This window comes from Oryza sativa, chromosome 4 (genome assembly GCF_034140825.1).
Source record: "Oryza sativa Japonica Group chromosome 4, ASM3414082v1".
In the NCBI taxonomy this organism is placed as follows: domain Eukaryota; kingdom Viridiplantae; phylum Streptophyta; class Magnoliopsida; order Poales; family Poaceae; genus Oryza; species Oryza sativa.
Genome location: NC_089038.1, coordinates 12,000,023 through 12,021,230, shown reverse-complemented (window position 1 = coordinate 12,021,230; position 21,208 = coordinate 12,000,023). Strand labels below are relative to the sequence as shown.

The 21,208-nt window shown below is 41.6% G+C and overlaps 1 protein-coding gene across 7 annotated transcripts in view; it reads right to left on the bottom strand.

The window, feature by feature from the left end:
• LOC9267104 (uncharacterized) overlaps window positions 1-21,208 on the bottom strand; it is a 33,191-nt gene that overhangs the window by 11,544 nt on the left and 439 nt on the right. For all 7 annotated transcript variants that reach the window (XR_010740605.1, XR_010740606.1, XR_003241866.2 and 4 more), the window contains exons 2-14: window positions 20,943-21,026; window positions 20,156-20,349; window positions 18,758-18,862; window positions 17,510-17,610; window positions 14,805-14,883; window positions 14,247-14,258; window positions 13,422-13,487; window positions 11,902-11,964; window positions 11,762-11,818; window positions 5,359-5,436; window positions 3,765-3,862; window positions 3,633-3,678; window positions 2,042-2,166 (exon numbers count right to left, since the gene is read on the bottom strand). Coding sequence is in view for 1 of the 7 variants with exons in the window: in XM_015780908.3 (XP_015636394.1) it covers window positions 2,042-2,166; window positions 3,633-3,678; window positions 3,765-3,862; window positions 5,359-5,436; window positions 11,762-11,818; window positions 11,902-11,964; window positions 13,422-13,487; window positions 14,247-14,258; window positions 14,805-14,883; window positions 17,510-17,610; window positions 18,758-18,862; window positions 20,156-20,349; window positions 20,943-21,026 (1,108 nt within the window). In the remaining 6 variants the exon portion in view is untranslated. The remainder of the gene's footprint in view (window positions 1-2,041; window positions 2,167-3,632; window positions 3,679-3,764; window positions 3,863-5,358; window positions 5,437-11,761; window positions 11,819-11,901; window positions 11,965-13,421; window positions 13,488-14,246; window positions 14,259-14,804; window positions 14,884-17,509; window positions 17,611-18,757; window positions 18,863-20,155; window positions 20,350-20,942; window positions 21,027-21,208) is intronic.

Here is a 21,208-nt window from a genome sequence, read left to right as displayed (position 1 = left end):
AAGCCGCTGCGGCCGGTGCCGCTGGAGGTAGCTCAATGTTTGCATGAGCTAGGAGCAGAGCCGGCTCTTCCTCCACCCGTGCGACGTGGACCTGGCCGCGTCGTGGCTGTCGACAGTCTTTGGCCCAATGGCCAAGCTTGCCACAGCTGCGGCAGGCGTCGTCTCGTGCCGGCTTGTGGTTGCCGGTGGCAACGCCCTGGGCGCCTCTGCGGGCGCCACCCTCGGCATGTCTTCGCGCCCACCGTAGCTGGACACCTCCCCGCGCCTTGCGCGGCTTACGGCCGCCTGTCGGGGAAGATGACTCCCCCTTCCTCCCGTTACCCTGAGAGGCCTCCCACTGCTCCCGAGTGAGATGGAGCTTCCCGCCGATGGTGATGGGCCCCAAGAGAGGTTGTGGCTCATCACCATCGACGACCTTGAGGCGACCTAACGCCTCCTCGATCGACATCGTGGAGAGGTCCAGCAGAGATTCGATCGAGCGAGCGATCTGCCTGTACTTCTCAGGGACGTAGCGGAAGAGCTTCTCGACAGCTCTCTCCTCGTCGTAAGTGTCGTCGCCGTACTGCACCATTTTCTGCAAGAGAGTGTTGAGACGGAGAGCAAAGTCATCAACATCCTCACCTGGCTTGAAGGCCAGGTTCTCCCACTCCTTGCGGAGTGCCTGCAGTGTGGACTTGCGGGCGCGGTCCCTGCCGATGCGTGCCGCAGCGATGGCGTCCCAGGCCTCCTTGGCAGTCCGCTTCTGGGAAAGCGAGAACTGCATCTCGGGCGGGACTGTAGCGATGAGGGCATCCAGTGCCCGCCGATCCTCGTCGTAGTCGACGTCGCCGTACCGGACTGCCTCCCACATGTGCCGCACCTGTAGCCTCACCCTCATCACCACGGCCCACTCGATGTAGTTGGTTTTGGTGAGGGTAGGCCACCCACCGCCGGGACCAAAGTCCCTGACCACCGTCTGGACGACGTGGTGACCATGGCGCCGATCAGGGGAGAGAGCCGCGCTGCCTGCGAGGGCCGCGTGCGGGCTCCGGGCTGCCGCCGGCACGCCCGCGCCCGTCTGGGTTCCCGTCGGCGGGCGCGCGGTCCCTTGGGCCGCCGCCGCCGCCGTGGAGGTGGGCTGCTGCCCACCGCTCTGCCCGCTCCCGTGCCCTTTCTCTTGCCAGCTCCTCAAGCTCCCTGTCGGCGGTGATGTTGCCGGCGATAGAGTCGTTGATGCTGCTGCGCAAGGTCTCAACCTCTACCTCCGCCGCACGTGCCGCATCTTCCGCCGCCTCCGCCTCCGCCTCCGCCTCCGCCCTGGCTGCTGCCAACTCCGCTGCCGCCAGTCTGGCCGCCCTCGCTGCTGCTGCAGCGGTCTGAGCCGTTGCTCGCCTGCGCTCTTCTGCTGCGGCGAGCTCGGCGTCCTGCTGACGCCGAGTGCTCGAGGCGACCGAACGCCGAGACCGAGCGTCGGACATGGCGCACCTCCGGGGGGCTGCTGCGTGGAGAGGGGGAAGGGAAAGGGGAAGGAGGAGCAACCGGTGCTGCTGCTGCTGCTGGCTGAGAGCTCAACCGAGCTTGGGAAGGGGTGGAACAAGAGATGTTTAGCCTACAGGAAAGTGTGGCTCTGATACCAGATGTTAGAATTTCAATGGTTACTCTCAATGGTTACTCTCATTGAGAAGAGAATGGCACTCGAGATGGGGCAATTTTCTGGTTTTCTTCATTCACAAAACACAAAAGCCATACCTACCCGAGGAAGGTTGGATACATATATATATATAGCCATAGCTGGCTGCTAGCCTATTGCTGCACCCTCCTAGTCTAAAATTCGAAATTTAAATGGGATGCTGTCCTAGAGGGCATCCAAACTTAATAAAGCATAAAGGAGGCATAAAGGAGATGCTAACTGCTGCTGTCCTACTAACCGCAACTGTCCTAGCAACTGAAAAATATGCTAAAGGGTAGATGCTGTCCTGAAAAAGGTGAAACTACCCAAAAGCAAAAAGAAGAATCACGACCAAGGACCACAAAGACTTATCCAACAACCTCAATGGAATACCTGATTGAATCATTGACAAGTAGCCTTGCCCTGACAAGTTTGGATCTTGCTAGGTCACTGTCCTCCTTGTCACTAATAAAGTTTAGCATGGTTAGCCTTGCCAAGTGTACCAAAGTAACAGCTACCTGTAACATTAGGAACAACAGGAAATCAATCACTGTCCACTGGAGATGGAATCATTTCAAAAACTGTGTTAAGTAGTCGCAATACCCAGTTAGAACCCACCAGGTGGACTAGGTTCCAGCTAGTTGCTAGTGACAACCAGTATTAAATTGATTGTATATGAAACGGCAGGAAAACCCAATTCTCGGTGTTATTGACTTTTCATGATTCCAGGGATGCACCTTCAACAGTAAATCTCGCAATAACATATTTGTGGAAGACTAAACTGTACTCCCTCCAGTCACAAATAAGTGTCGACTTTTCAAAGCCAAAAGCCAATAAGACATAACTTTGACCACTTAATTCAATTCCATAAATCCAAAATGAGTTGCAGAAGCGTGACATTATGAAAGCTTTTTTGATATAACGAATTTGGCCATGTTATTTTCATATACCCAGATCTATATTCTAAACAATAATCCCTCTGTCTTAAAATATAACAACTTCTAGCACTAAGAATTTTGTCCAAAAATATTACAACTTCTCCATCAACATTCTCTTCCCAACCAATCATAACCCTCCACCATTCAATTTCTACACCTACCTCCACTTCTCAACCAATCACAACCTCTCCATTTAATTCTACTTACTTTCTTAATAACCGTGTCTAACACTAAAACTTCTTATATTCTGGGACGGATGTAGTAATAATTATGTCGCATGGATTCTAAAACAACACTTATTTGTGACTGAAGGGTATCTATATGGTAATTATTATTTTCATTAGATTGATCCAAATATTTGAGGATCATAGCATCATAATGCTACTATTAGAGTATTAGTTTTGATTGCCAGTTTGCCACTAGAGTCCCCAGTTCCCCACCACTAGGCATTTTGCTGTATCACCTGACATGTAGGGGTGCACCGTGAACTCAACATAGCAGATGCAGGTCACATGGTCTTGTGTGTGCCGTAGCTGCCGCAACCATCAGTCAACAATGACAATTGCCATTGGTGATATGGACAATACTCTACCTAAAGCAAGGGAGTCCTACATTCTTCAACAAAACATTTGCATTTCTTGGGCTCAGCTTCTCAGGACACAGCATGCACCAAGGAAGTGAAACACTAATGAAGCAATCTAATCATGTAATCATCAAACTATGGAAATGGTGATAATCAACATGAATTGGCGATGCCACCATGACCTAGTAAAATACATATGGAGCAACAGTGATTACATTGCTTCCCAATCAAGCATCGTGGCAGGGGCACATGGCACAAATACCTCCCAGTCTGTGTTAATTGCCAATAAAGCAGAGCTTGTGGTGAAAAACTCAAATACCTGGTAAGTGATCTGGCAACCATAATTTTAAGAAACAAGAGAATTGTGATCATGTAAGAAAGCTCGTGAGTTTTTTCATTGAGATGATGCTTTCATGTTTTATTTCCACTAAAGATCACGTGAAACATTAAATATGATACAAACCTGAAAATGTTCCTCAGACAAAATCCTTTTTCTGACTTCAAGGCATCTAAATATAATACAAAAAATAAAATTATGTTAGTAAGAAATTTAAAAAACAATCAATGGCCAAAATAAACAGCTTTTACGCTCCACCTTTCCAATAATTCTTCAGATTCCTTCAACTTCCCCATGGTTTGAAGAGTCATTGTTAAGAGTTCAGCTGCATTCGTAGTGTCAAATGAATCCCACCCCTATCAAACAATTGCAAAGACGAACATTGATAGGTTTTGTAAAAAAATTGGATGATTCATGATAAGATTTGATAAAGACTTAAGAGGTTGTTCATTAAAAGAATATGACATATAAGGTTAGCATGGTCCATTAATAGACTCATTATGACCGAGCCTGATATTGCTGGAATATTTGTGTTAATTCCCTTTTCAGTTTACCGTGGACTATGGTGCATACAAAAATAAACTACTACAGGGAGAGGGGATAGGGACAATATTTCCATCGGTTGCTAAGAATACAGTATTACTGGAACATGGCTGAGGTGGTTGGCTTGGTTTGTTCTTTCCAGGGTGAAGATACAACTCCATCCTTATATAGCTAGGCTAACTTGACCCATAAGGGTATGTACAAAGGTAGAGTCGCTCTTAGTTAATACATATCACTTAGAGATTATCCTCCAACAATAGTTGAGACAACAAGACCTCTTAACCATTAATACACCAAAATATTTTTTATTGCACTTCTTTCCTTTTCTCCAAACACATGCAGCAAATTTTCCTTTAATAAATGCTAAGAGTCGACTCCGAGCTGTTATGCATAGCAACGATGTTTCCCTTTCCTCCCTCTCTCTTACACGTCACCAAATTTACTTGCATAGCAACGGAAAGAGCCCGTTAATGAACACCGTTGTACATGCCATAAGAAACTTGTCTTTAATATTTGGAAGTAGAGATACTAACAAATCTAATCCTTGACACATAAGCTCATAAAAGTTTATCAGATAAGTGGATCAAGGAAGTGTCCCTATAGGTGAGAGGGGTAGATGGATAAGCTACACTTTTAAAATACTCCCCTGGTTTGAAAATATAAGGCATATTAGGTTTCTACATGGTCTCCAACATGACACTTTGACTATAATAATATATTGTCACTAACTATAAAATTAACATCATGTGAAAATATATTCAAAAACGAATCTAGTGGTCTAAACACGTATACTTCTAGTTTAATAATTAGTCAAAAATTTAAATATTGACTTTGAGGAAAACAAGGATGCCTTATAGTTTCAAACAGAGGGAGTAGAATATGAGTACATATAGGAAAACACTAAACATGTACTTTGACCAGCAAGCAATTACTTCGGCCATTCAATCGTCTACTTAGTTCTGATTACTATTTTCCTATATTTCAGGCTATCTATTGACCATGAATAGCTGAAGCAAGACTTTATTGCCCTCATCTGCATTAATACACCTGAACTAGAGCACAACCTAGATCGTGAGAACATCATTCTCTTGCCTTGCTAGACAGGATGCAAGTACAAAAAACACTAGAACAATTGTATTTAGAAACAAAAATACAACCAAAAATCAATTTAATATCTGAAGACATAGATTAACTCAAGCTCGTTTTTTAAGGCATGCATCATGACAATGACCAAATTCGCATAAGCAGTGCTATCACCAGAACAAATAATGAAGCAATAGTACAAAAGCAAGAAGATATATCGACATGCCTTTGAGAGTTCCAGATTATGTAATATCTTCCTTTGCCAATTTTCAGCTTCAGCAAGTCGATTTGACTTTATCAACTCCTGATATAAAGTATCAAATAAGTACCAACTATCAAACAACAAAATGTGCTACTTTCGAATAAACTAGAATTGGAAATTTTCTGAGATTATTTTGCTGTGATCTTCATTTGTCATACATAATTCATAAGTCTAATGTGGAGCTTGATCTGAGAGAACTAGAGGGGTTGAGGATAGAAATACTTCTTAGTATTTGCCTCATGAAATACCAGCATCCTTGCATAATGGATGTGTGGCTTCCTCAGTAACATGGATTTGACCTCTAATCTGAACGGTGATACAAAATTTGCACTTTTAGGACTAATCCTAACAAACAACTCACTTTAGCTCCTGAACAGGACTTAATATCATTTTGACTTTATTAACACCAATTCATAATGCTACTCTACTGGTTCTGTAAACTACCTTGTTAACCAATGTCACCCTGATTGTTAAGAAACCCCTTCCTTTTTGTTTCTTTCCCTCCTTCCTCCTCCAGACCAAATCTATCCTCTCTCATCAGCCTGGCCCAGTACACACCATGCCTAGGCAGCTAGGCTCACCTTACCCATGCCCAGCTGTGCTCCCTGGGCACCTGTGACATGGGTCCCCAGCCCAGAACTACTAGCCGCACACCTGCTGCCGCCGTGTTGTAATAGATTGGAATCGCAGAGAGATCCGAAGATAGAGAGAAGCAGCAGAGAAAAGAAGAACAGAGAAGAACAGAAGAGAAACAGAGATGGAGATAGATTTAGTTTTCTCTATTCATTTTCATAATCACTTCCCCTCGATGTGGTCCCAATTATATAGGCCTAATAGCTAGTCACGTGACGCGAGCACACAGGCTCAACAACTCAAACGAACTCGCAGGCTCAATTCACGCACGCACAAAACGCCAAGTGTTGCATATCTGGCACTATCTACTGTAGCGTATCACCAGCTGTGACAGTACCGCCCTCCGGAGACACAGCTTGCCCCCAAGCTGGTGCAAAAGGAAACCGATGCTTAAGGACTTCATAATCTTGCCATGTGGCATGATCAGTAGGCAACGAAGACCATTTAATCAGAACTTGCACATGTGCAGCATTTCCTCTTTTTTTTTACCAGGCAGCGATCCAGGATTTCCTCAGACCAGACACCTGCAGCATCGAGCACAACTGGAGAAGGCAGTGATGAAAACACTGGAGTGTGATCATGAACATGGGCTTTTAGTTGAGAAACATGGAACACCGGATGCACACACTACTGCTTTCAGGCAATTCCAAGCGATAAGCTGTAGAGCCAACCTTCTCCACAACTCGGAAGGGACCAAAAAAATTGAATGCCAGTTTAGGATATGGACGATTTATCACTGAGGACTCTGCATATGGTTGGAGTTTCAGGAAAACCATTATGCCTACCTCAAAGGAGCGCTCAGAACCACCTCGGTCAGCTTTGTTCTTCATACGCAGCTGTGCTCACTGGAGTTGCTGCTGAAAGAATGCAGATAACTGGTCATGCTCAGACACCAAATCAGCCACTGACTGATGAACTGAAGATAACAAAACTGGCACTTGGCTGACATGAGACTCTACTCCAAACAAGGCTTTACAAGGAGCCCAAGGTAGAATGAAAGGATGTGTTATACCAATACTCTGCAAGGTGCAACCAACTATTCCATTTAGTGGGTGTAGCTTGAGTCATACACCTGAGATACATCTCTAGACACTGATTAACACGTTCGGTTTGTCCATCTGTTTGAGGATGATAAGCCGTACTCAAGTTCAATTGAGTGTCCCACACTTTGAACAAATCACCCCAAAACCGGCTGGTAGAGATCTTATCATGATAGAGACAATGGAATGAGGAATGCCATGAGTCTTAAAAACAGCTTTGTCCACTGCAGATGCAACTTGTGAAGCAGTAAATGGGTGTCTTAAGGGAATTAAGTGAGCAAATTTAGTAAAGCGATCAACCACCACAAGAATGACAGTGTAGCCATCAGACTTAAGTAACCCCTCAATAAAATCCTTCGAGATATCAACCCATGCCTCCTTTGGAATTGGCAATGGCACTAATAAACCAGGCAATCAATGCTCATGTTTGGCCAGTTGGCAGACTTGACATTACTTCACAAAATTAGTCACAGCAGACTTCAACCCATTCCAAGAAAAAAGCTTCTTCAAACGCTGATAAGTAGCAATGGAGCTCGAATGGCCATTGATGGGAGAAGAATGGAAGGCAGTTATCAATTTAGTCTGAAGACCAGTATTAGCTCCAATCCAGACACGACCATTGTGATGAATTAAACCATCAGTTAAAGAGAAACCTTGAGCATTGTGAGACTTAATAGCCAATTCCATTAAAAGATGCTGAGCCTGACTGTCCACTGCATAGGAATTCACCGCTTCCTGCAACCAAATTGGTTGAACCACTGTCAAGGCAGAAATAGATGAGTGAACATGCATGCGAGATAAAGCATCAGCCACAATGTTCTCCACTCCTTTCTTGTACTGAAAGTTGTATTGTAAGCCCATTAGTTTAGTCATAGCTTTCTGCTGTAACTCAGTTCCCAGCACCTGATCATTGAGATGGCATGAACTCTTGTGATCAATTCTGATGGTGAAAGGGCACCTTTGTAAATAGCATCTCCATTTATCAACTGCCATCATAATAGCCAAGAACTCTCATATAGATGGAAAGTTTCTGATTAGCTGGTCATGATTTTGCTGATTAAGCACAACACAACACCCACACCATAGGCACAAGCATCAGTTTCCAGTACAAAAGGTTGATTGAAATTTGGTAGAGACAACAAAGGGGTAGAACTCATAGCCACTTTGAGTTGCTGAAAAGCCTGCTGAGCAGAGTCAGACCACTGAAATGCTTTCTTCTGTAACAACACTGTCAATGGTCTAGCAAGAATACTATAATTCTTAACAAATTTCCTATAATATCCTGTGACCCAGAAACCCTCTGAGCTCAGTGATAGTAGGGACTGGCCATGCAAGCATGGCAGCAGTCTTAGCAGGATCGTACACACTCCTTGCACTGAAATAATATGGCCCAAATATTCTAATTGAGGACAGGCAAAGGAGCACTTAATAGAGTTGATGCTGTCTCAAGAGAAGAAACACTTGTTTCAGATGAGCCAGATGAAAGGACAAATCTGGACTGTATACTAAACTGTCATCCATGAACACAAGTACATATTTCCTTATCAAAGAGCCAAACACTGAATTCATTACACATTGGAAAGTAGAGGGAGCATTGGTAAGGGCATCACCCTAAACGGAAATTGCCCATGGTGAGTTTTGAATGTTGTTTTAAACTCATCACCTTCCACCATTCTAATTTGCTGATAGCCAGCTTTTAAGTCAAGCTTAGAAAAGAATTGAGTGCCAGCAAACTCATCCAATAACAACTCATCAACAATAGGCATAGGAAACTTACTTTTGACAGTGATCAAATTGAGCTTCCTATAGTCCACACAAAAACGCCATGTGCCATCCTTCTTTTTGACCAACAAAACTGGGGATGCAAACGGACTCATGCTTGGGGTAATAAGGCCAGAATCAATCATCTCCTTGACTTGGTGTTCTCTTTCATCTTTTTGGAGGGGAGTATCTATAAGGCTTGCTATTGACAGGAGCAGCATCAGGAAGCAAGGCAATGGCATGATCATAAGTCCTATCAGGAGGCAGACAGGTAGGATCTTGAAAAACATCATCAAATTCTGTCAACAAGGAGATAACAATGGCTGGCACTGGAGGTAAGGAAGACACTTCATGTGGTTCCAGTAAAGCAGCTGCCCAAATGTCACACCCTTTTTGCCATTTCAGCACTTGAGGCAAAGACACAACACACAATTCAGGTGGGGACTGAATGTCAGGCACCCCTTGCAGCACAATCCACTGGTGATGATACTGAAACTTTAAAGTTTTAAGAGCCCAATTACAGGACATATCCCCCCATAGAGCTAACCAATCCATACCCAAAATTGCATCATAGCCCCCTAAGTGTACTACCCTCATGTCAGAAGAGAATGTGTGCCCTTGAATCCACCAGGTAAAATTAGGAACCACATATTGACAAGAGAGAATCACCATTAGGAACCATATATTGACAAGAGAGAATCACCATTAGCCACCTTCACCACTGATGGAGAAAGGGGATGCAATGGCAGGCCCAGCAGTTTGGCAAAATTGAAATCAATAAAACCATGGGAACTCCCTGAATCAACCAACATTAGTAACACTTTATTCTGCACCAAATGAGTCAAATAGTATTCAAATGAGTGGCACCAGACTAGGCATTCAAAGAAATATGACAAGTGTCCTCCTGATCGGAGTTCTCTTCAGCTGCCACAGCATTAAGCAAATCATCAGGTATGACCTCAGTTATTTGCATGGCCTTAATCTGCCCAGTAACTGCACACTGATGATCTGGGGAATATTTGTCACCACATTTGAAACAAAGACCACTGGCCCATCTATAATCTCTTAGTTGTTTTGCCTTCCACAATTCAGCCCTTTCTGGTTTAATAGCCAGAGTTTCATCACTAGAATGAGAAGTTTCCCCTTTAACACCAGATGGCTTGTATGACAGTTTCTTAACTTTGTAAGTTCCCAACTCAAGCAGCACACTTTCCTGCATTAAAGCAACAGCTGCAGCCTGTTGAATAGTGTCTGGTAATTGAACCACCACAGCAGCTCGAATTTCATCCTCCAGTCCCAAAATAGTGTCTGGTAATTGAACCACCACAGCAGCTCGAATTTCATCCTCCAGTCCCAAAATAAAGTGAGATACCAACATCATACCACCCACTGAAGGATCAAACACACGCACTTGGTAAACAAGAGAATCAAACTGATTTTTATATTCAACAACAGAGCCAGTCTGACGCCAAGTTTGCAGAACCTGCACTTTCTCATGCTGAGTGGTGCCGCTCAGATTCCAACGCAACAGCATGAAGAAATGGAGACCAATCGCGAACTTCTTCAACCAACTTAAACGACTGATACCACTTTTGCTGCAATACCAGACATGAAGAACCGCTGCAGAAACTTTAAACATAGTAGATGGAATATGATACATGTCAAAATAGGTTTCACACATATCAAGCCAAATACGAACGTCAGAGCCATCAAAACGAGGCAAATCCATCTTACGCAAACAACTCTTGGCTCGCAGCCCCCTTCATGGGAAGGGGGCGACTCGATTCAGTGCCATCCCAATGCGGAGCAGATTTCAGAAATACAAGAAGTGGAGGCGGCGGTGGAGGTGGTGAAGCACCCAAACTAGCCATGGAGAGAGAGGACGGGGAACCCAGAGTACTCACTTGGTCACCCAAGGCATGCTTCTGAAGACGCGCAGCCTGCGCATGCTCCTGCTGCAATTTCCCCACAGATTCCAAAGCGAGATTTACTTTGGTGGCCACCTGATCAATCCAGCCGCCGTGCTTTTCCATCTTTCTCATCAATAGCCTCCATCCTCTGAGTGATGGACTCCAGTTTCTCCAAGAGCTCCATTGAGTCCAGCGACTGCTGCAATGGAGCACTGAGTTTGATGGGCGCCGTGGTGCCTTCTCCAAATCCAACCGAACCAGAACCGAACTTACAGCGGCCGCACGCAGGGGTAGCCACCAACCCGGAGCACAGAGATTTTTACCAGTCAGATCGAGAGAGTATGAAAAGAATCAACCACAAAAACCCGAATCTGATACCACTGTAATAGATTGGAATCGCAGAGAGATCGAGAGATAGAGAGAAGCAGCAGAGAAAGGATGAACAGAAGAACAGAGAAGAACAGAAGAGAAACAGAGCAGAGATGGAGATAGATTTAGTTTTCTCTATTCATTTTCATAACCCCTTCCCCTTGCTGTAATAGAAACAGAGCTAGTCACATGACGCAAGCACACAGGCTCAACAACTCAAACGAGCTCGCAGGCTCAACTCACGCACGCACAAAACACCAACTGTTGCATATCTGGCACGATCTACTGTAGTGTATCACCAGCTGTGACAGGTGTAACCCCGCATGTCGTGACCCATATGCGCCCCATGCCCTTGCACATTATGCCCCAGCCCAGCCCCGCACTCACTCCCCCGCAACGCCCCTGGCACCTAGCAGTTTTGGGCTTATCCCCTACTTATAGAAAATAAAATTCAGCTTGTCTACCGTTTACTCAGTGTATTTAACGCCTTTGATGTGGGTTCAGCGGCAAAATGCCATGCATAAAAATAAAAAATACAACTCTTACCACAGTTTAGTAGGACCAATATACATGTACAGTAAAACATATGCATAGATATTGAGTGCCCAAACGCTAAAAATTGCAGACAACTGAGATGTTGTAATAAGCACTTACCGTGGAGAGATACCTCATTCTTTGTATGCATATTGGTGACTCACCAAGCCCAGACTCCTAAAATCATGGTAAAATCCTCATCAAACATATACATGCACATACAAAAGATCCAAACTTATGAACTAATATGGTAATCATACCTCCAATATCCTGATAGACTCTTCAATAAGGGCTTCTGCATCTTTTCCTTGTTGACTTAACACCTAATAACAGCAAAGAAATTTAGGCTTATGTGACTATAGTCACTAAACACAACTGTGGAGATAGGAAAAGGTTAAATACAAAACCTTATCCCTAATTAATATCTTCTACTCCCTCCATTCCAAAATATAAGCATTTCTAGGATTCAAAATTTCTACCACAATACAAGCATTTCTGGGACACTGAATCAATACACAGAAATCCATGCATTTTCAGCCAATCAGGTGCTTGGGTGGGGAATCTAAATAATTCAAAATTTTGGCCATTGAACTGAAGTGACGAAAAGGGAAAATTTTTCCCCTTAACCCTAGCATTTGCTAAACAACCTAGAAATGATTATATTTTGGAACAAAGGAAGTAATTATTTTATCTGACAAGAAAGTGACAGCAGGAGGAAAATGTTCATGACAGCTTCCTTCTTTCCATAATGACCAACTTCATAATTAGCATAGAATTGTGGGATTGAGTTCTTTTGTATAGGTGGGTCGCTACAAATAAATGACTCTAGGAGACAAGAGGATACTAATATAAGTAGTTTTTGCCAAACAGTACCATGAGGCCAGATATACTTTTACTATTCTATATTTCTTTTTTTTCTACTCCCTCGCAACCTTACATGACAAGGAAAATCAGAGTAGAAGAAATTTTATGATCAAATCAACATAAATGATGGTGGTATCAATTAGAGAGCAGAATAAGTTCAAATGATACTACTCCCTCTGTCCAGGAATATAGGGTATTTTGCCCCTTGGTATTTCCAGGAATATAAGAGTTGTTTACCCGAGGCTAGCAAGGACAGGAGCAATCGATGCCATCCACTAGAAATTAAGTACTCCACCAGTTCCCGTCAGAATAAAAGAAATACAGAGAATGTACTAGTGCTACTCCACACCATTCAACCTGCCAAAGTTTAATAGTTTAATCCCCAAAGGTGTACATTGTGCAGTTCATTCAATGTGCCGATGTGTATTGCTGGATGTCTTAGATGCAATCTTTCATCTTCCTTAATTTGTGCTAGATTGGGAATAATCCCCCATATTCCTGGACGGAGGGAGTACAATTCAGGTCTTCACTAGGAGTCTGATTGGTTCTCGACAAAAGGCAATGATTACTTACAGAAAAATGTAGCAAAAGAAAGGAAGATAATGTGAGCTGATACATTGACAAGAAAAAAAAAAGTAAAAAGTTATATCTATAGGTTAAACAGCAAAACAGAAGTATCCTCAGCTGGAATGTGCAGGTTTGGAAAGGCAATATGCCGCAGGATTGCAGTCACAAAATAATGAAAATATAAAAACACTACAACAATAGCTTAAACAGCAAAATACTGCTAGTACCACCCTGATTGAAAGGAACAGGACTAAGGTAACACAAGCAAGATTACTGACAAAAGGTAATGAGTCTATAATGTAGAGCACGATATACAGCAGCAATATAAATATAAAAGGAGCAACAGTACCTTGCCAAGAAGGTACATTGTGCTTGCATACTCTGGATGACCAATCCCCATAACACGTCCTTCTATCTACAGATGCAATTAAAACAGACATATTATATAGTAATAAATGGAATTTCCTTGCTACTGTAGTTAAATATATTTTTTTACATATAAGCAAAGACAAGTTATTTTCTAGTCGGATCAGTAACTGTCAACTGATATGCATTGTTATTGCATATTCATTGCAGAAATCACTAATAAGTACTAACTATTAGTTGAATCAACAAAACTAGCATGAAGAACAGGGGGGTGGTGGTGCGCAAAGGTCAAAGGCCCATTATCCATAGTGTATTGTGGATAAGATCTTGAACTTTCAACAACTCAACTAATAAGTTTTTTTAAAAAAAAAAAATGTTGCCAGTGAACCTCCATATAGCATATAAGACCATCAAAAAGGGATAGATGACCAAATTAACACAACAAAAAGAAGTCTACTTTTGCACCACTATAATTTACACGCAACTTTGACACTGTTGTCGTCTTGCTCTCTCTGAAATTACAGTCAAACCTACTTGCATGCCATCATTCAATCAAAAACAATGATGTGAATGCAGAACAATTGACACTGTTGTCTTGCTCTCTGTGAAATTACAGTCAAACCTACTTGCATGCCATCATTCAAATCAAAAACAATGATGTGAATGCAGAACAAAAACACTGACTCAAGTACTGTTAATGTGATATCACTTATTAGTACCACCATTGATGACCAATACATGAAATTCAGGTAAATACATATTCAACCTGGAGAGAGAAAGGAGTCACAAATAAGTTAACTTACAGTACCTTCAAAGCACGCTGCAAAAGGAAACAACAGGAACAGATGACAGTATTAGAAGCAAGCTTATGTTGGCAAAACACATTCATCAAGAGCACAAAAAAAAACTAACAAAATAATTATAGTAAGAACTGAATAGCATCGTTTTTTTTTCTTTTCACTGATGCTTTTATTGTGCATTTTCATTCTGCAAGCACAACCTTATCTGTAGTAAAAACAGGTTAGGTGGGCCACAACTCAGATGGTCATTGTATTGCTGCTACGATGCTTTAGGAAATTCTTTAACCTACATGCTTGGAGCAAGATAGTACACATTATTCAATCTGGCAAAAGATGCTATGAAAATGGCTCCATTAGTTTACCACTCTCGACAGAGCACAAACACTACAATTGAAGCTAAGGAACACAGAATACTACTGCCCCTATATGCTGATCCCATAAACAATAGCCAGTACTCTATTGCATGATAGTTCTACACAAAAACATCCCAGACTGCCCATCACAGTAAAAGAACCAAGGAAAAAACAGAACAGAATAGACAAGACCTATGAGGCCGTAAAAGGTACCTCATAACATGTCTGAGCTAGAGCAAACTTGCGTTGAAGATGGTAGCATATTCCAAGACTATGCAAAGCAGTTCCAACCCTACAGTAAAGTATGATTCATAGATGGACAACATTAAGATAATTACCAGAACTAGAAAACAAAGACAAAACATCTTGTGTTTCCATATATTTTAAAGCATATAAAAGATATAGAATGGGAATTTGATTGAAATTAAAATAATTGGAAATAAGCACTTAAAACAAAATTAAGATAATTACCCAGATGTGGTCAAGCATGTAAAAGATACAGAATGGGAGTTTGATTAAAATAGAAGTAATTGCAAAAAGACACTTAAAATTTGAATAAATAAAAAATTACGCTTTGTTTTTTTTAGCAAGGGCCCCTTTGAATTGCAGGATTGAGAAAACGTAGGATTTTGACAGGAATGCAAGTGTAAAACAAAGGATTGCAAAACACATGAATGACCGTTTGATTGGACCACAGGAAAAGCGCAGGAATTAGAGGAGAGATTAAGACCCAAAGGAAAGTTTCCATGGGGTTCTACCTCATGTTAGATTTCCTCCAAAACTTACATGGCATGAGGCATTTCATAGGAATTTCATAGGATTCAATTTTATCAATTCCTTTGATTCAAAGGATCATCTAGGAAAAGATACCATAGGAATAAAATCCTCCAAATTTCCTCTAACTTTCCTTTGAATCAAAGGGGGCCTAAGTATGTGGTCAGGCTCTTTACATCTTGTACATTTACACGAGAGGGGTAGCATAACTGATTGTTTTACCACTTATATACCACCTAATAAATATTAGTGTTAACTAAAATGCCACCTAAATTTCACAAGCCTTGTGTTATACCACTCATGATACATGCCAGCAACTCTCCTAACAACTTGACCAGATGCCTCAATCTCACTTGCCTTAATTTCATTTTCCTCTCCGGTTTCAGCTTCTAGCCTCCTCCTCTCATCATATATTCATATAGCACTCCATAGCCTCTCTTGATTGGGGATACTCCACTAACCACTTCCCCAGCACATTGGTTCTTCTCCCTTCAAATCATTGACCAGGCAAGGCTAGGCCACTGCTTGGCAGCCTTCCACCGAGACTCCAAGAGCCATCCACACCTCTAACAGTCTAATTTCTCCCCCTCCCCCCCCCCCCTTTTGTCTGTCCAAGCACATGTCAGACAGACTCCATGCACTATCACCGTCTCCTCCTAAACTCTCTTTGTCAACACTTCACAATCAGTGTTCTTAAAGCGATAACACGAGGTGAGTTGACCCACTCCCTTCCAAAAACCTAGGCAACACCTAGGCATTTAAGCCATGCATCAAGGCAACGCCTTACACATATCCTAACTTATACAATTTCACCGAATTTTGTAGTATATACATACAGCGTTGCTGCCAATTCTTGTGTCCAAGTGCCACAGAAGCACCTGAGAGAAGTTCCACACAAGCAGCAGGGCAAAGCACCTAGGTGTAGAAACACGTCACACAAGCAGAAGAACAGAGGTGCACGGGTGCAAGTAGTAGAGTAGACCATGAAGAGTAATGTGCACAAGAAAATGCAGAGCTGTGCAAAAAATAGAGCATGTGCCCTTGATTTCTCCTCTGTGTGCGTGAACTCAATCTGCTTGGCTACCCCTCGATTTCACATGATTTATCATGGGAAGCATACGCTCCATGTGAAGAAGGGAAGCCAGAGGCGACACCCTGACCTCTCAGCATACCCAGACACCTAGGCAACGTTTTAAAACCATGTTTACAATGAATCTAATTGTTCACATGCAGCTGTAATGAAGATTCTTTCTGGAGTATGATATGGTTTTTTATGTAACATGCTCAGCATGATCAGGTTGTGTTGATTTGATTTAGTTTGAACTTAGATTGTTGTAAATCGCTGATTGATTAATTAGAATTAGTGTTTGGATTCATTATAATTAGAACCACCAGCGGCACCCCTTATGCCTGGTACTGGAGTTGGGAGAGAAGCTCCAGGACGGATCTAGACAGGAAGGGGCTGGGAACTCAGCATGAGGTGCATCTGGGGGTTGTCTACCAACCAGAGGCAGGGAGGAGATCAAGAAGAATCTGGTGTTTAGTGCCAGTTGGGCGATTTGACAGGAGCAACAGGAATGATAAAGTGAGAGAACTTGAAAAGTTTCGATTAAAGTGGACCTAATCCTATTTTACTATAAAGTTGATGCCCACTAACTTCTAAAGATCAACATGCAAGTATGCCACATCATCACCCACTAGCAATTATTATCTAGAGTATTTTAAATCACATGCAAGTGTGCTACGTCATCACCCACTAGCAATTATTATCTATAGTATTTTAAATATCATGCAAATATAACATATCATTTACAATTTTGTTGTATTTTTAGAACTCAATATGCAACCAATGTCAAATCATTATCATTTTCACATTATTTAAACATGTACATCTATCATTTCTAGAATGTATAACATGCATTCATCCACATATCCCGCAGCAAAGCGCGGGGTATCAACTAGTTGTTTTAATGGTGCATAGGATTTGGGTAGTACTGTACTGGTTATACCTAATTTTCTCACCATTCTATACTGGCATAAAGTTTAGTTACAGTGGTAACATTAGTGAATACTCCAAGTTGATAATACAACATTTGCAGTCTACCCATAATGAATGATAGCAGAAAAAGAAGATCCAAATGTACCTTATATCGTCCGATCCAAATGATTCTTCCAGGATTTCAATTGCTTCCAGATACAATAGCTCAGCCTTCTCGTATTCTTTCTTTAACCTATAAAACTCAGCCTGCAAAATTTGGGAGTAACAATTTATTAAAATATTTGGCTCCATCCAGCCTAGTATTAATTGTTTGCGGTGTTAATAGTATTGACATATACATAGCCCTGTCTACACCTGGCCCATTTAACTTGAGTGTGATTAGCGCAAACAGAATGAAGAGTAGTTGTGGGTGGCAAAACATATCATGGTACTAGATCCTAATCCTCCTCATCAACTCCCTCTTTTTCCCCACCATTGTCCTTGCATCAATAATCTGCTTCAGCTAAGTGAATGTAAGCTGACATCTGTGTGTGTTATGCTCTCTTCAACCAAGATCAGATAGCCACATGGCAATTGATATTACCATGTAATTTTAACTATTAGTAAGTAACCCTAAGCAATTTGGAATATGCTATCCCTAGATGTAAAATCACCAACATGTTCAGGAGAAAGGCGAAACTATACTGAGACCCTCAACAAGTACTCAAGAAGAGCAAGAATGTATACCTATTATCAATTATGTTACTATAAATATTTGTGTTGGTGATAATGGTTCGTTCATCCCTCTGACCTCCCCCTTCCACCTCCCTGTGTTCTCAAATAGATGATGCCCTAGAACGTGGTGCAGTAAAACCTCGAAATCTTAACTCATTAACATGTGTAACAACATTAAGATTTGGTATCTGATAATGACCTCATTCGAATCCCTTCCATGCAGTTTATATCTTTAATATTTTTATGAATATAAAATAGGAAAAGTAATGCCCTGGAGACAATGTCCTTGTCCTAACAACGGTTAAAAGACAACAGGGGGAGTATATCTTAACAAAAAAAATCAAAAATATAATAAAATGTATCCCAATAAACAAAATAACTTTAGACCAAATTATGGTTCAGGGCAAAGTGGTGAAGCTAGCATGTAACTAGCGTTGAGCATGGTGAAGGAGCGATGGCAACTAACATGCAGCTCTTCTAAGGATAACAACAGAATGAGGTCACGGAGAAAACCAAGCACCACAACAAATAAGTTGCCGATTCAATGTGCATGTGTATATGAATTTGTTTATTTATTTATTCAAAGCAAAGCAAGGCCATTCAACTTTGTAAAACTCAAGGTTATATTATGGATTAAAGAGCATATTAGTCTTCAGTAAATAACCAAACTAACAATTACCAGATTGTTAAGGGCTGACGCAACATGTGGATCTCTCAGTCCAAATCCTTCTTTCGCTTCATGTAGGGCTGCCTGGAAAAACTTCTCAGCTTCATCTAGGTTTCTCTACAAAATGGAAAGAAACCTTTGATGGCATAATAAAGAGTATAAATGACTAAAGATTCAGCCTTTAGACAATCTCTCAGACAATGAGCAACTTCCAAGATATAAATGTGCAGAAAATATGATTCAAAATTTCCAATCTAATATATTCATATCAGTGTACATGTCTAACCTGGCTCACATCACAATTTTGAGGAGAATAACTTTGCTACAATGCAAGAACATTGCAGATTGTTAAGGGTTCACTTTAACATGCTGCACTAAATACCACTCAAGTGACAAAATGAAACCATGGGTAGAAGTATACCCTTTAAGCCACTCAATACGCAAGAGTGGAAACTGGAGAGTGACAAGTCCCAGTTTCTACTAAAAATGAAAGAGAACTGTCCAGTGGTTCACTTCAATGCACATTCCCTCAAAGCCATTATAGATACAGGCATACAGCCAAAGCCATTGTTTGAAGGTATACTTCTTTAAGACTCAAAACACGAGATGCAATCCTATATTTTAACGTAGCATAAAACAAAATTCCTCAATTACTAGAAATAGAAGGATAAGCACAATCATGAACCCATATCCAGCCTGATGGCTTCATAAGAGCATCAAATTTTGGAACAAATAATTATGAGAGGTCTCTAGTTCAAATCCAGGATGGCATGGCTGCACCTAGAAAAGAACTCACATATGGCTCGAGAGCCAAGCCACTGGGCATAGGCTGATACCAATAAGACTTCCGGAATCCTCCCATCCTGAAAGGAAGAATGTGAAATTCTTTTTCCTTTCCGCAGGATAGGAGATCCATGTTATATGCTTGGTAGGTTCTCCACCAAGCAGAAATGCAGAATGAAGGTCCGGCACATGGATACAAGTTATCCTTGTTCTCCCCATCCAATAATAAACACATAAGTTCCCTGTCAGGGAAGGAAGTGCTGAACCAAGCTCTCGAGCAAAAGCAAATTATTTTCCTAACATTATGGTTGTGGAATACATATGTGAAGCGATAAATAGCTTAATAGGAAAACTAGAAGTGCATATCCAAGGTTTCTGATGATGTCATCCTACTGGCAGTATCAGCAGGTGACCGGAAAGTGTGGAACGAGTACAAATTGATTCACTGAAAAATCAACCACCTTCTGGACTATACAATAGGATTGTTGTTCTGTTATATATATCTAATAGGATTGCTGTTCTGTTCTTTAGAAAGATCTATTGCTTAGAATAAACGGTAAAACAGTATAAAAGTAAGTTAGAGACAAAAGGTGGTTTGAATAAATCTACAGGTTATGAGTTACTTGCTTTCAGTAAAAAATCTCGAGCATTATCAGTGAAGATTCTCCATTTGACAGTGTGTTCATTTGAGACCACTGAGCCATCTTCGATTCGCTGTAAACCTGTAGCGTTTTCCTCAGTTTGCTCATTTCTTGTAGCTCCTAGACCAGCTGAATCATCCTGAGCCAGTGCAGAGTCATTGCATAGACCAAGAAAAATAGCTGTATTCAGATTGAAGTTGGGATTTCAGGGCATAATATGAAAATTCACTTAAAGAGATGTAAAAGAAGAAAATGAATATAAATAAGTGTTTAACTAAATAGCTGTAAAAATTTGAAAGTGTAACGTTGTAACACATACACAGAACTGGTAAGAGGTAGCAAAAAATGAAACAACAACGAAATTATTGTATATAGCAATAGTAACATCAAGAAAACAAGTTGTCTTACACACTACGCAGTGCATATAACCATCACAACATTATGCATGTGGCTGTTTCAGGAATTAGTTAGTATACTTCCATTGATCAGTGCCAAGTGATCTAAATCAAGGATCCTACAACCTAGACAAAGAACCTGCAGCTGCAGCTTAGTTTTGTTGTCCTAATCGGATGCTAAATACATTTGGGTTCTTTGCATATATGCAACCAGTACAGAAGGCACAAGTTAAAGATTCATTTAGTAAAGTAATTATATACTACTCAAATTTTGCTAATTGAGGTACGGGCAAGCAACATGTAATGTGCAAACAGCGGATACACATAAGGAAAACTAACATATGAGCGGTATACACAGGAGAGAGATAGAAAGCAGACCTGCTTGACCAACTAAGACAGCACCAACAGTTGAAAAGAACTGGCGATCCCCCCTACGTCCGAAGAAACCATCGCGCGCCAAACCTAGGAGAAGCAATGCATTTAGGATGAAATCATGCCTCCTCATTAGCTCACGCCACAGAAATTTCGAGGACGTATGTAAGTTTCATCATCCGTTTAGCAGAATAACCGCAGATTCATCGAATCCATCACATAGAAACTCATGAAATCCTTTCCCAAACGCGTTCCACCAGAGTAGAATAGGT